The following is a 13,218-nucleotide window of genomic DNA, read 5'->3' as shown; positions in this document are numbered from 1 at the left end:
GCGCCTGGGTATCTCAGTCAGTCCATCAAGTGTCGGACTCTTGGTTTCAGCTCAGGTCATGATGTCAGGATTGTGGGATGGATCCCCATGTCAGGTTCCCTGCTCAGTGGGGAGTCTACTGGAAGATTCTTCCTCTAACCTCACTCGTGCTCTCTTTCTCTCTCAAATAAATTTTAAGATTAAACTCAAATTTTTATTTCTCTTCAGGTGCAGAAAATGTAGAACGAGTGCTGGTGACTGTTATCCAAGGAGCAGTTGAATATCCAGATCCAATTGCACAGAAAACATGTTTTATCATCCTCTCCAAGTTGGTAGAACTCTGGGGTAAGAGAATTTAAAAAAATAAAAAAACAAAAAACTTCATTCCACAACCTGTTTCTTAAGACCCTTAGAGATGAAATGGAACCCTGGCTCTAACATAGACAGGAGCTGGGAGTTAACTGTGCCCAGTGATAACTAATTGACTTTCTTTTTATACAAGATGAAAATTTGAATTCTCTTGACAGGAGGTAAAGATGGACCAGTGGGATTTGCTGATTTTGTTTATAAGCACATTGTCCCCGCATGTTTCCTAGCACCTTTAAAACAAACCTTTGACCTGGCAGATGCACAAACAGTGTTGGTAAGCACCTAGGAATCTTTGTTTACCTTGTGTACATCTTGTGTATTCTAACTCACAATTTCTTTAATGCCAGGCTGACTATATTAGTCTCATTGCCATTATTTTTAATTAATTTCAAATTAGGATTCATTTTTAAAAGGTTGATATTTTCTCAACCTTTTGTATATTCTTACTGAATCCTGATACTTAAGTTTCATATGTAAAATCCAGCTCCTTCAACTTTAACAGCCTCCATCTCCTCTTTTTCTAGAACCTTGAAAGTGTACATGATGTAAGCACTTACTAAAACTTGATTGAGTTATTAGTTTTCTACTACTTTCATTCTGAACCTTGTGCACAATGGTTTTTTCCTAACCATTAAGAGTAACTTTCTTTTGCTTGGAAAGTAGTTTCCCTAGATCTCATTTTCAGAATACTGATGTCAGGCAGAATCCATTCTTCATTTCCCCAAAACCTAGTAAAACCTAGATTTTATAATTTGATACACTGTGCATTAAGACAGCATTTTTAAATTTTATTCCTTTTTCTATCCAACCCACTTATTCCATATGCCTGTCACTTTCCTTCCTCTGTCCCTTGTTTGGGAGTAATTGTTAATGAGCAGTGGCCAGGGAAATAAAGAGACAAGTGAGATCAGTAACCGAAAATGAAGTGTATTAAAATACTCACACTTGTTTTTCATAGGCTTTATCTGAGTGTGCAGTGACATTGAAAACAATTCATCTCAAACGGGTAAGCCTTGCATTGTGTGCCCCTTTGTTTTCATCATACATGGAGATTTGTTATGGTTTTAATTGTGTTTGACTTGTCTTGTTACTGTATCTTTTGTAAAAGTTGATTTAGTTCTTTTTTGAAGGTGAGGAAGAGGTTGAATGAAAGTAACGGTATCTGTTACTGTCCTTTATGTTTTAGATAACAAGAAGTTTAAAATATATGTTTGTTTTGGTTTGACAAATAATGTGAAAAAATTATAGAAAGATCCACGTTTCATGACTTAGTTGGCTTTTCACAGCCAGATTTCTCCAAATTCTTAAGTACTATAAATGGTTAGAGTTCTTCACTACTTCAGAATGTTTTGTTCTTCTTGTCAGTCTAATTGTTTGTAAAATTTTAAGTGATTCTGGCTAAATCCAATTGGTGACTTGTTTACCTGGTACAATATATTTTAGTAACGTGAATAGATTGTGAACATTTAAAAATCAGGTACTGAGGTGCCCGGCTGGCTCCCTTAGTGGAGCATGCAGCTCCTGATTTCAGGATTGTGAGTTTGAGTCTCCTGTTGGGCATGGAGGCTACTTAAAAAAATAATAAAATTTTAAAAATAAAAATCAGATACTTATTTTAAAAAGAATAGTTCTTGACTCCAACCTTCTCAAAGCCAGGATGCCAACAAAGGACTGGCATTCCCACAGAGCAGCTTCCTCCAACCCCTCAAAAAAGTATTCATCAGTCTCCACGCAGTCCACTCCCTCATTTGAACTTGAGGTTTTGATTCTGATAAAGATTTGGAGGGTTTTCATTTCTGCAGTAATTTCTCTAGGCCTGCTGTATGCTAGGGTGAAGAATATGTGGGGATTGGGTGCAGGGCAGGTGTAACAGGGGAGCTACATAAAGATGAATTAAGTTTAAAAGTCCCCCAATATTTTTAGGACTTAGAATCAGGGGACACAATGTGTAAATAACTCAGTGGGTTAAGTACCTGAATAGAAATAAATTAATACATCTATATTAAATGTAATATTGTGAAACTAAAGATGAGCAAGTAATTTGGCTCTGATGGCAGTATGAGAAAGCCATAGGATAGAAGTAGTCTTGTTCGTTGTTGGGTTTTTTTTTTTTTTAAAGATTTTATTTATTTGTCAGAGAGAGCACACAAGCAGGCAGAGAGAGAACCAGGCTCCCTGCTGAGCAAGGAGCCTGATGTGGGACTCGATCCTAGGACCCTGGGATCATGACCTGGACCGAAGGCAGCGGCTTAACCAGCTGAGCCACCCAGGCGTCCCTTGGTTTCATTTTTTGATAGGCTTTAGGATTCATTGGACTGACAGGAGGAGGAGCTGTCATTCTGAACAAAGTTAAGGAGGTATATGAAGACAGTGTAGACGTTGCCTTGTAGATTTGATAGAAAATAATAGAATTACCTGTTTAGCTAAAATAGGGAGGTAAAAGTCATAGCTAAAAAGTAAAATAGGACTAGGTGGTAAAAAGCCTTGTGTCATATATGAAAAGTTGGGAAGTCAGTGGGCACTAGGGTTATAATTGAGGATAGCTTGAAGCAGATTCAGAGAGCAGTTTGGAATATGGGTCTGAGGCAGTTAGAACTAAATACTGATTTTGGAGTCCACAGTGTATAGTCAGTGCAAAGTGGTAGGAACGAATGAGACTGTTTAAGACCAGAATAGAAAAACCCTGGCTAAAGCAAGAGTTAAGAGAAAGCTAAAAGTGTAACCAGAGGTATGAATGTTAAGAGAAAAGAGTCATAAGAGTCATAATAGAATGTCGAGGGGGGCACCTGGCTGGCTTAGTTGGTGAAGCATGTAGCTCTTCATCATGAGATTGTGAGTTTGAGCTCCATGTTGGGTGTAGAGATTATTTAAAAATAAAATCCTTTAAAAAAGGAAAATGGGGGCGCCTGGGTGGCTCAGTGGGTTAAGCCGCTGCCTTCGGCTCAGGTCATGATCTCAGGGTCCTGGGATCGAGTCCCGCATCGGGCTCTCTGCTCAGCAGGGAGCCTGCTTCCTCCTCTCTCTCTGCCTGTCTCTCTGCCTACTTGTGATCTCTCTCTGTCAAATAAATAAAAATAAAATCTTTTTAAAAATAAATAAATAAATAAATAGATAAATAAGGAAAATCAAGGAGGATGAAAAATGAATAGAAACAGTGAGAATGGTATTTGTAATTCCAAAATATTTGTCTAGTTTTTGGAAGCTCTAATTTAGACACACAGAAGTGAATCAAACAGAATATTCTATTTAAAAATGTCTCCCTTGGTTCTATTTTCTCATTTATTCATTTGACTGATTTTCTCTTGAGGCACACATTTACTTTTCCTGATTTTAAAAAAAACAACAACACTTAATTTTTAAGTGAGAACAGTGGGGTTATATGAGGTGATGGGCAATGCATGGGCACTAAATATAGGAGAGTACACTGGAGAAAAAGATGAAAGGCACCTGGCTGGCTCAGTCGGTAGAACATGCAACTCTTGATCTTGGGGTTGTGAGTTCAAGCCCCACAGTGGCTGTAGGGCTTACTTTAATAAAGAGAGAAAGGGACAAGGGTGGGGAAATAACTTGCATTTTGCAGTGAAATGCAGCGCAAAAAAAAAAAAAAAAGAATATAGATATAATACTAAATAACGTTAACATGCAGTGAATGCTAAGCACTATTCTAAAAGCTTTATATTTCTTAACTCATACACCCCTCACAATAACTCCATTTTTCGGATGGAGAAACTGAGACTCAGATTAAGTAACCTCAAGTTACCAGAAATTTTGCAGAGTCAAGCCTCAAATCAAAGCAGTCTGACTCCAGACTGTATTCTTCTTTTATAAGATTTATTTATTTGACAGCAAAAGCAGGGGGAGCAGCAGAGGGAGAGGGCGAAGCAGGCCCCCTCTGAGCAGGAATCCCAATGGAGGGCTCCATCCCAGGATCATGACCCAAGTCAAAGACAGACGCTTAACCCACTAAGCCACCCAGGCACCCCCAGACTATATTCTTAATCACAATACCATACTGTTTTTGACATGTACATGTATCATTCTAACTTCTTTTTATGCATCATTAATATCAAGATAATTCAGTTATAATGATCTTTTGGTTTTCAGGGCCCAGAATGTGTTCAGTATCTTCAACAAGAATATCTGCCTTCCTTGCAAGTAGCTCCAGAAATAATTCAGGTAAGAGCTGTCAGAGCAGACATTCCTCTTAATTCAATTAAAGAAATAAGACTGTATAGTTCAACCTAAATACTGATTCAAGAAAGTTAAACTGCGGGGCGCCTGGGTGGCTCAGTAGTTTGAGCCTCTGCCTTCAGCTCAGGTCATAGTCTCAGGGATCAAGCCCTGCATCAGGCTCTCTCTCAGCAGGGAGCCTGCTTCCCCCTCTCTGTGCCTGCCTCTCTGCCTACTTGTGTTCTCTATCTCTGTGAAATGGATAAATAAAACCTTTAAAAATTTTTATTTATTTATTTTTTTTTTTAAAGAAAGTTTACCTTCAGCTTGATGTTTCACTACAGGATCACAGAGTTCAAACTTCAGGGGGTACATGAAATTGAATGGGAGAAAATTATATTTTTATTTTTACTAACCTTTAACCAAAAGTTTAATTTCCTACCATTGTGTAGGTGACAAATCACAATTCACAGTAGCATTCACATTGCCTGTGACTTTGTCACCAATAGAAATCACAGCTGTTTTTGTGTCACATTAGTTGGTCTAGGAATCTCACAATACTATTTATACTTCAGTATATTGAAATTAGGAGTTCTGAAGATACACCACTAGACCTTGCTATCCAAGTCAGTCAGTAATCATATTATTCCCCACATATCAAAAAATTTTTAATAACCATTTTGATAACCAAAGCTTCTTTTTTAATCCCATATATTGTAAATTATAAATTTTAAAAAGCATGCTATAAAGAGTCCAGTAGGCTCCCCAAATTGCCAAAGGGCACTACAATACACAAACCTATTGTGAAGATTTGTGCTAGGTAGTTTATTTTACATATGCGAAGCTTATCAGTGCTTACTTTCTAAAACTGAAACTGTATTGTGAAGTATCTGGAAAGCAATCTTACATTTTTACACTATTGCAGAGTAATTTTTTTAATGGCATTCAGTAATTTTCTTGGCATATAGTTACCTAGACTTGTCCAACAGCACATTGATCTAATTGAGGTATAAGTTTTGATTACAAGTCTCTTCATCAGATTCTAAGAATTGTTTTTACCAACAGTGTTTTTAAAGAGTTTTTATGCTATTTTATGAAAGATAATGAAAAATTTGATTGAAAAATAGGATAGATCCTGCGTAAGATTGATCATAAAACTCATTTTTAATGAATTTATGATCTCTTATTTCATGACATACCGTCTTTGAAGGTATTAATGAATTTTCTCAGCTATTATTTATTACATAAGGAAGGTAATGTTTTAATGAAAGCAATAAATTGCTAATTACTCAATGATCTTAATGCCCATCAAAAATAGAAATACACCAGATTGTTAAGTAAAGCAAAATTCTATTTCTCTCTAATAATCTGATTATAAAAAATAAGCATCCCCAGTTTTCCTTTTTTCATATGCCTTTTGACAGTACCATTAGCAGAATTCTATTAGAGAGACTTAACTTCTTTTTCTTTTGGTCAAGCTCTGCTCAGTTACCACTCTTACTAGGTGAGAACAGTCAGAGCAATGTAGTTTTTATTCCATTCTTCCTTCTCAGGCATGAGTCAACCTTGTTTAGGAGAGCCATGCTCTCAGAAGTGAAAGCAACTTATATCTGATAAGTATTACATTTGAAGATGCCATAGAACCTTTTTTGGTGAGGAGCTGTTCTAGTTGACTTTGATAAGTTACCATACTACTACTGTAGATTTAAAGCAACTTAAATGCCTTTTGATAGATGAATGGGTAAGTAAAATGTAGTATATACATAAAATGGAATATTATTCAGCCTTAAAAGGCATGCTCTCATGTGCTACAGCATGAATGAACATTGAGGACATTATGCTAAATGAAATAAGCCAGTCACGGAAAGAGAAATATTGTGTAATTGCACCTAAATGGAATATCTAAAGTAGTCCAACCCTTAGGAACATAAAGTAGAATGGTGGTGGCCAGAGGTTTGCAGGGGGAGGGGGAATTGATGGTCAATGGGTATAGTTTTAGTTTTACAAGGTGAAAAATTCTAGAGGTGTGTTGCACAACACTATGTATGTAGTTAATCCTAGTGTACTGTATATACAAAAATAGTGGTTAAGGGACACCTGGGTGGCTCAGTGGGTTAAGCCTCTGCCTTCAGCTCAGGTCATGATCTCAGGATCCTGGGATCGAGCCCCACATCTGGCTTTCTGCTCAGCAGAGAGCCCGCTTCCCCTTCTCTCTCTGCCTGCCTTTCTGGCTATTTGTGATTTTTCTCTCTGTGTCAAATAAATAAATAAATAAAATCTTTTTTTTTTTTTTTTTAAACACAATTCAAAAAAGAAAACTGGATTTGAATTACAGTGAATTTAATACAATTAGATTCATTCTCTTTCTCTCCTATCTCGGCCCCTCAGGAGTTTTGTCAAGCGCTTCAACAGCCTGATGCTAAAGTTTTTAAAAATTACTTAAAGGTAGGTATTTGGAAAAACTTACATATCTTCATACCATCAGGTAATATTTTAGAGAGGAGAGAGAATACGTATTATAATACTGTGTCATACTCTGGCCTTACCAATCATTACTTATTTGGGGATGTCTTCTAAAACCTGCTTATAAAAATTTGTAGTTTTGGGGTGCCTGGGTGGCTCAGTGGATTAAGCCTCTGCTTTCAGCTCAGGGCGTGATCCCAGGGTCCTGGGATCGAGCCCCACATCAGGCTCTCTGCTCAGCGGGGAGCCTGCTTCCCTTTCTCTCTCTCTCTCTCTGCCTGCCTCTCAGCCTACTTGTGATCTCTGTCAAACAAATAAATAAAATCTTTAAAAAAAAAATCTGTAGTTTTAAATGTTATTCGTTAGAGTTTTCTATAAAGCCCCTTTCAACTGAGTTCTTAGAAGAGATCATAAAAAGTGAGGTAAGCATACTGTGTACATGCTTGAACATACTATGAAAATGCCAGGCAATTTCCTTTTACAGTTTGTAATGTAATTAAGAAGTACAGGATTGAAACAGCAAGTAATGTTTAAGAACATGTGCGTAGGGTGCCTGGATGGCTCAGTCATTGAGCGTCTGTCTGCCTTCGGCTCAGGTCATGATGCCAGGGTCCTGGGATAGAGCTCCGCATTGGGCTCTCTGCTCAGCAGGGAGCCTGCCTCCCCCCTCTCTCTACCTGCCTCTTTGCTTACATGTGATCTCTCTCTCTGTGTCAAATAAATCTTTTAAAGGGGGGGGGCGCCTGGGTGGCTCAGTGGGTTAAAGCCTCTGCCTTCGGCTCAGGTAATGATCCCAGGGTCCTGGGATCAAGCCCTACGTCGGGCTCTCTGCTCAGCGAGGACCCTGCTTCCTCTTCTCTCTCGGCCTGCTTCCCTGCCTGCTTGTGATCCCTGCCTATCAAATGAATAAATAAAATCCTTTTAAAAAGAGAGAGAGAGAGAGAGAGACAGGGCACCTGCCTGGCTCAGTGGGTTAAGTCCTCTGCCTTCGGCTCAGGTCATGATCCCGGGGTCCTGGGATCGAGCCCTGCGTCGCACTCTCTGCTCAGCTTCCCTTCCTCTCTCTCTGCCTGCCTCTCTGCCTACTTGTGATCTCAGTCAAATAAATAAATCAAATCTTTAAAAAAAAGAGAGAGAGAGAACATGTGCCCATATTGAGTTGAAAGAAACTAAAAATATAAAAACAGAAGTATGAGTTACTTGGTTATATCCTGTTTTTGAAACTTTTGAATTGTAAAACGGACAGAAAGAATCCTCAGATTGAGCAATCAAGGCTTTTTTACATTCATAAATTGAACATATTTTTTATTTTTTTTAATTTTTTTTTAAAGACTATTTATTTGACAGAGAATCACAAGTAGGAGAAGAGGCAGGCAGAGAGAGAGAGAGGAAGAAACAGGCTCCCCACTGAGCAGAGAGCTCGACACAGGGCTTGATCCCAGAACCCTGGGATCATAACCTGAGCTAAAGGCAGAGGCTTTAACCCACTGAGCCACCCAGGTTCCCCAGATTTTTTATTTTAAATATTTATTTGAGAGAGAGCACATGGGGAAGGAGCATGAGATCATGACCTGAGCCAAAACCAAGAGTTGGATGCTTAACCAACTGAGCTACCCAGGCATCCCATAATTGAGTGAATTTAAAAAAAAAAAAAAAAACTCTCTGGGTTGGGGTGCCTGGGTGACTCAGTTGGTTGAGGGTCATGGTCCCAGGATGCTGGGATCAAGCCCCTAATTGGGCTCCCTGCTCAGTGGAGAGCCTCCTTCTCCATCTCCCTCTGCCTGCCGCTCTGCCGACTTGTGCTCTCTGTCAAATAAATAAATAAAATCAATCAGTCAGCAAATAAATAAAATAAAACCTCTCCAGGAATTCAGATTTACAATTTATATTCTCTCACCCAGAAGGTAGTCCTTCATTACTCCATGATGGCTTTTTATGTAACAGGTACTATGCTAACTGCTGCAAACAACCGTATGAGTTACTTTCCTTGCCAATAAAGAGCTCATGTTTTCGAAATAAAATTGCAGTGTAACAAGATGAAGAACTGTTTTTTGTTTGTATTACTTTCATTCAACAAATTTGAGGACAAAACACTATGCTAAATATATTGGTAGCAGGTGACTTAATGAATAACCACCCGGTTCTTTTGTCTAAGGCACTCTGTAAAATTGTTAAGTCGGGGCCTTTGCTGAGGAAGTAAGTGTGTGTTGTCCTTAACTTTGCTTCTGTAACATCTGTCCTTGTCCATTTTTTCCCTGGTAGTAGTTTGCCAGCTTATACTGATAGGAGTTTGTGAGAAGATTAGAAGTTACTGTTTAAGATCGGGAACCCTCCCCACTGCCATTTCCCTATAAAATCGAAGTGCCTGTGGAGGTGATGTCTGTTATATAACTGATCCAGCTGGTGAAAGGACTCACAAAAATTGTAACGTTCTATTAAAGGGATCTGTAACAGCTGATCCAGGTACAGTGTTGCAGGCTTGTGCTCCAAACATAGTAATTCATCCAGCTGCATTTATAAAGTCTTCCTCCGAAGCCCAACTTTTTTTTCAGTGGGAACATTATCTCCAGGATAGCACTATTCTTGTTTTTGGGAAAGTGAAGTTCCATCTTTTGTGCCTACTCTCTTTAGATGTGATCGATCCTTAGATCTTGCCGATTCTCTCCTCCTCACTCTGAACTTGCTCTCTGTCTCCACTGCTGCTGCTCTGGTGTGGAGTTGGGTTCTCTCGTGCGGATATCCCTTCCCTTGTAGCCAAGCTGAGCTGTTGGAAAACCCTGAATAGTCCTCTAAAATTCATTTGCCTTATACTCTTCATAAACCTATACCGTTGATTAAAAAATAAACTCATGTTTCTTAGTTTGACATTCAGGGTTTTTTATTGTTGTACTTGTTTCCTGTTTCTGGTATTAAACCGCCTTTCTTTTTTTTTTTTTTAAGATTTTATTTATTTATTTGACAGAGAGAGATCACAAGTAGACTGAGAGGCAGGCAGAGAGAGAGAGAGGGAAGCAGGCTCCCTGCTGAGCAGAGAGCCCGATGCGGGACTCGATCCCAGGACCCTGAGATCATGACCTGAGCCGAAGGCAGCGGCTTAACCACTGAGCCACCCAGGCGCCCCTTAAACCACCTTTCTGATTTCTCTTGCTGGAATGGTCTTTGCTGTTCTTGCTGTTCTTCAAAAATTCTGCCTTATTAGCAACCCTCCTCCTTTATGAATTCTACCCATTCTTTAGGCTTGCCTCAAGCATGGCCTCTTTGTGAGGCTTTGTTATGCTCATGTAGTGATCATTCCTCTCTTCTCTTAGTCAACAGATTATTTGTTAAATGAATGCCTGATCTGCTAGATGCTAAGGATACAATGATGAATACAGTCCTTCGTGAGTTTACAGACAGTAGTCTTTCTAGTGCTCACTTAACATATACCTAACTATGTGGGCTCCTGGCTGGCTTACTCTCAGGATCATGAGTTCGTGCCTCACGATGCGTGCAGAGATTACTTAAAAATAAAATCTGTATTTGAAAACAAAAAGAAAAACAACAACAACAAAAAAAAACATGTACCTAACTATGGAAAGTATTATGTAATAGTGAACCAGTCACCAGCACAACCTCTAGCCTATTCATTCATACTCTCAAATGTTGAATTGCAAGTATTTTTTTAATAATCAAATAAATAGGGGCACCTGGGTGGCTCAGTGGGTTAAAGCCTCTGCCTTCAGCTTGAGTTATGATCCCAGGGTCCTGGGATCAAGCCCCGCATTGGGCTCTCTGCTCAGCGGGGAGCCTGTTTCTCCCTCTCTCTTTGCCTGCCTCTCTGCCTACTTGTGATCTCTGTCAAATGAATTTTTTAAAAAAATCTTTATAATCAAATAAATAGTAAATTCCTTAGAAGATAACAGCTGCTATCTTTAGCTTTGGTTTGTTCATTTCTTTCTCAAAATTTAATTGGCCTGTATTAGCTGTGACTGTGTGCCAGTCAGCAAAAGGTATAAAGAACATGTTTTCCTCTGATCACTTGAGTTCTTGCATCAGCGTTAATAACCATATTTTCACTAGTTTCCCAACTAATGTCAACATAAGTTATCTCGAGATTTGATCAAATTGTCCAAAAAAGGAAGTTCTTGTACCATGTGTGGATTTTTTTTTAATTAACATATAATGTGTTATTTGCTGCAGGGGTACAGGTCTGTGCCATGTGTGGATTTATGCAGTATGTGAGATGTTCTAAATATTGATTTTATTTTACAAAAGAATGACTACCACTTACTGACTTGGAGCCTATCTTCAGGTAAAAGGTGACATCTTCTGACATCAGCACTAATTGTACTAATATTTTATTTACAGGTATTCTTCCAGAGAGCAAAGCCCTAAGGACTGGATCTCCCTGTGCCTACTTTATGATCAGGAATTCCAGTTGATTTATAAGGAAGCAGTTTTGTGTGCCATTCACACTGGTCTTTTTAACATTGCTTTAAGCTTATTGCAGTATATGTATTGGGATTTCTCTGTAAAATGGGTGTAATTTTCTCTGAATATAGGTATGTGACAACAAGAGAAGTTGCTTGCATGCCAGTGCAAATTTGTTCTATATAAAAATGCTGTTAAAAGATACAGCACGGTTATTCTAGTACCTTTTTTTTTTTACTTGAAACGTTAAATCCTTTATAAAAACCATAGCAGGAAAACAGTGTACTTTTTTTTCAATTGCTAAATATAAAATGTTTGAAAATTTTAACTTTCTTTTATGTGCGCTGTCTCAAAATATGGGGGGAATATAACAAACCAAAACTAAATTTTCGTAGATAGCCATTACATTTCTTTAAACTATTTTGATGCCAATGTTGGTTCTACAGAAGAGAATGGTTTCATAAATTAACTGATTTAAGAGTAGGTACCGGTGTTATACACTTTTTATAAAAAAATAAAAATAAATTTTATGTAGTGAAATCTACCAAGTCTTTTTTGATATTATTATAAGTACTTTAATTTTATTTCATCTCTTTCTGATTTTTCATTTAAAGAATTGCACATATAAGCTTATAGATGATTTATCTATGTTCCCAAAAGGTTACATGGAGCTTAATTCTCTCAGATTATTTTAAAAATTATTTAAAAAGCCTATTTCAATCCATTGCTAGAATTTAAAATCCAATTTTCCCCCTCTTTTATTGGATTTACTTGGGACACTGTACCTATGTGTTAATGATGCTTATAAGTATGTGCCCATTTAGTTAACAGAAGTACTTCTCTCCATTTTTATTCATGACCCTGCAAGAAAGCAAGAGGAAAATAATAGTAAGTAGTATTAGGAAATTAAGAGAGGAGGGATAAACTGAGCAGCAGAATTAAATTACTACAGTCATTGGGGAGGGTATGTGTTATAATGAGCCCTGGATATTATAAGACTGATGAATCACAGACCTGTACTCCTGAAACAAATAATATATTATACGTTAACTGAATTCAAAGAAAGAACAATTACTACAGTCATTTAAATTTAAATTTTACAAGCTCAAGATTTTAGGTGAGGGTTGGTTGTTTTTTTTAACCTTTGGCCCATGTGGTTCCCCTCCCTAAAGTTTTCATGATGGCTTCAGTGGTTTATAAACATCCTAAAACTATTTTAATTATATACATAAATCTTTCTTGGCGTTAATTACAGTAGTGATTTTAAACATTTTTCTTACATTGTAGAATAAAAGTACTAAACTAAATTAACTGTTAAACTAAATTAACTTTTAAAAAAAGATGGATGAAATGTGTATTATACTTAAATAAAAATGTTTTTAAGAATAGGTAAGTGAGGGGGACCTAACTGGCTCAGTTGGGTAAAGCATCAGACTCTTGATCTCAGGGTCATGAGTTTAAGCCCCATGTTGGGCATAGAGCCCACTTTTTTTTTCTTTTTTTAAGATTTTATTTATCTAAAAGAGAGCATGAACAGGAGGAGGGGCAGCAAGAGAGGAACAAGCAGACCCTGCTGAGCGCTAGCCTGATATGGGACCAGATCCCAGAACCCTGAGATCATGACCTGAGCCACCCAGGCACCCCCATAGAACTTACTTTTAAAAAATAAATTCTCTCTTTAAAAAAAAAAAAGGATACCTGGGTGGTTCAGTCAGTTAAGCATCCTACTCCTGATTTCGGCTCATGTTATGATCTCAGGGTCAGGGATCAAGTCCCATGTCAGGCTCTGTGCTAAGTGTGGAGCCTGCTTAAGATTCTTTCTCCCTT

At 38.0% G+C, this 13,218-nt stretch overlaps 1 protein-coding gene across 2 annotated transcripts in view; it reads left to right on the top strand.

The window, feature by feature from the left end:
* XPOT (exportin for tRNA) overlaps positions 1 to 11,935 on the top strand; it is a 48,034-nt gene extending 36,099 nt beyond the window's left edge. For both annotated transcript variants that reach the window (XM_082738294.1, XM_082738293.1), the window contains exons 20-25: positions 208 to 324; positions 507 to 622; positions 1,307 to 1,354; positions 4,453 to 4,524; positions 6,907 to 6,963; positions 11,329 to 11,935. In XM_082738294.1, the coding sequence (XP_082594420.1) occupies positions 208 to 324; positions 507 to 622; positions 1,307 to 1,354; positions 4,453 to 4,524; positions 6,907 to 6,963; positions 11,329 to 11,355 (437 nt within the window). In that variant the 3' untranslated portion in view covers positions 11,356 to 11,935. The remainder of the gene's footprint in view (positions 1 to 207; positions 325 to 506; positions 623 to 1,306; positions 1,355 to 4,452; positions 4,525 to 6,906; positions 6,964 to 11,328) is intronic.
* Positions 11,936 to 13,218: the final 1,283 nt, after the last annotated feature.

Source organism: Mustela nivalis (genome assembly GCF_964662115.1).
Source record: "Mustela nivalis genome assembly, chromosome: 7".
Classification (NCBI taxonomy): Eukaryota; Metazoa; Chordata; class Mammalia; order Carnivora; family Mustelidae; genus Mustela; species Mustela nivalis.
This window is presented reverse-complemented; position numbering and strand designations above follow the sequence as displayed.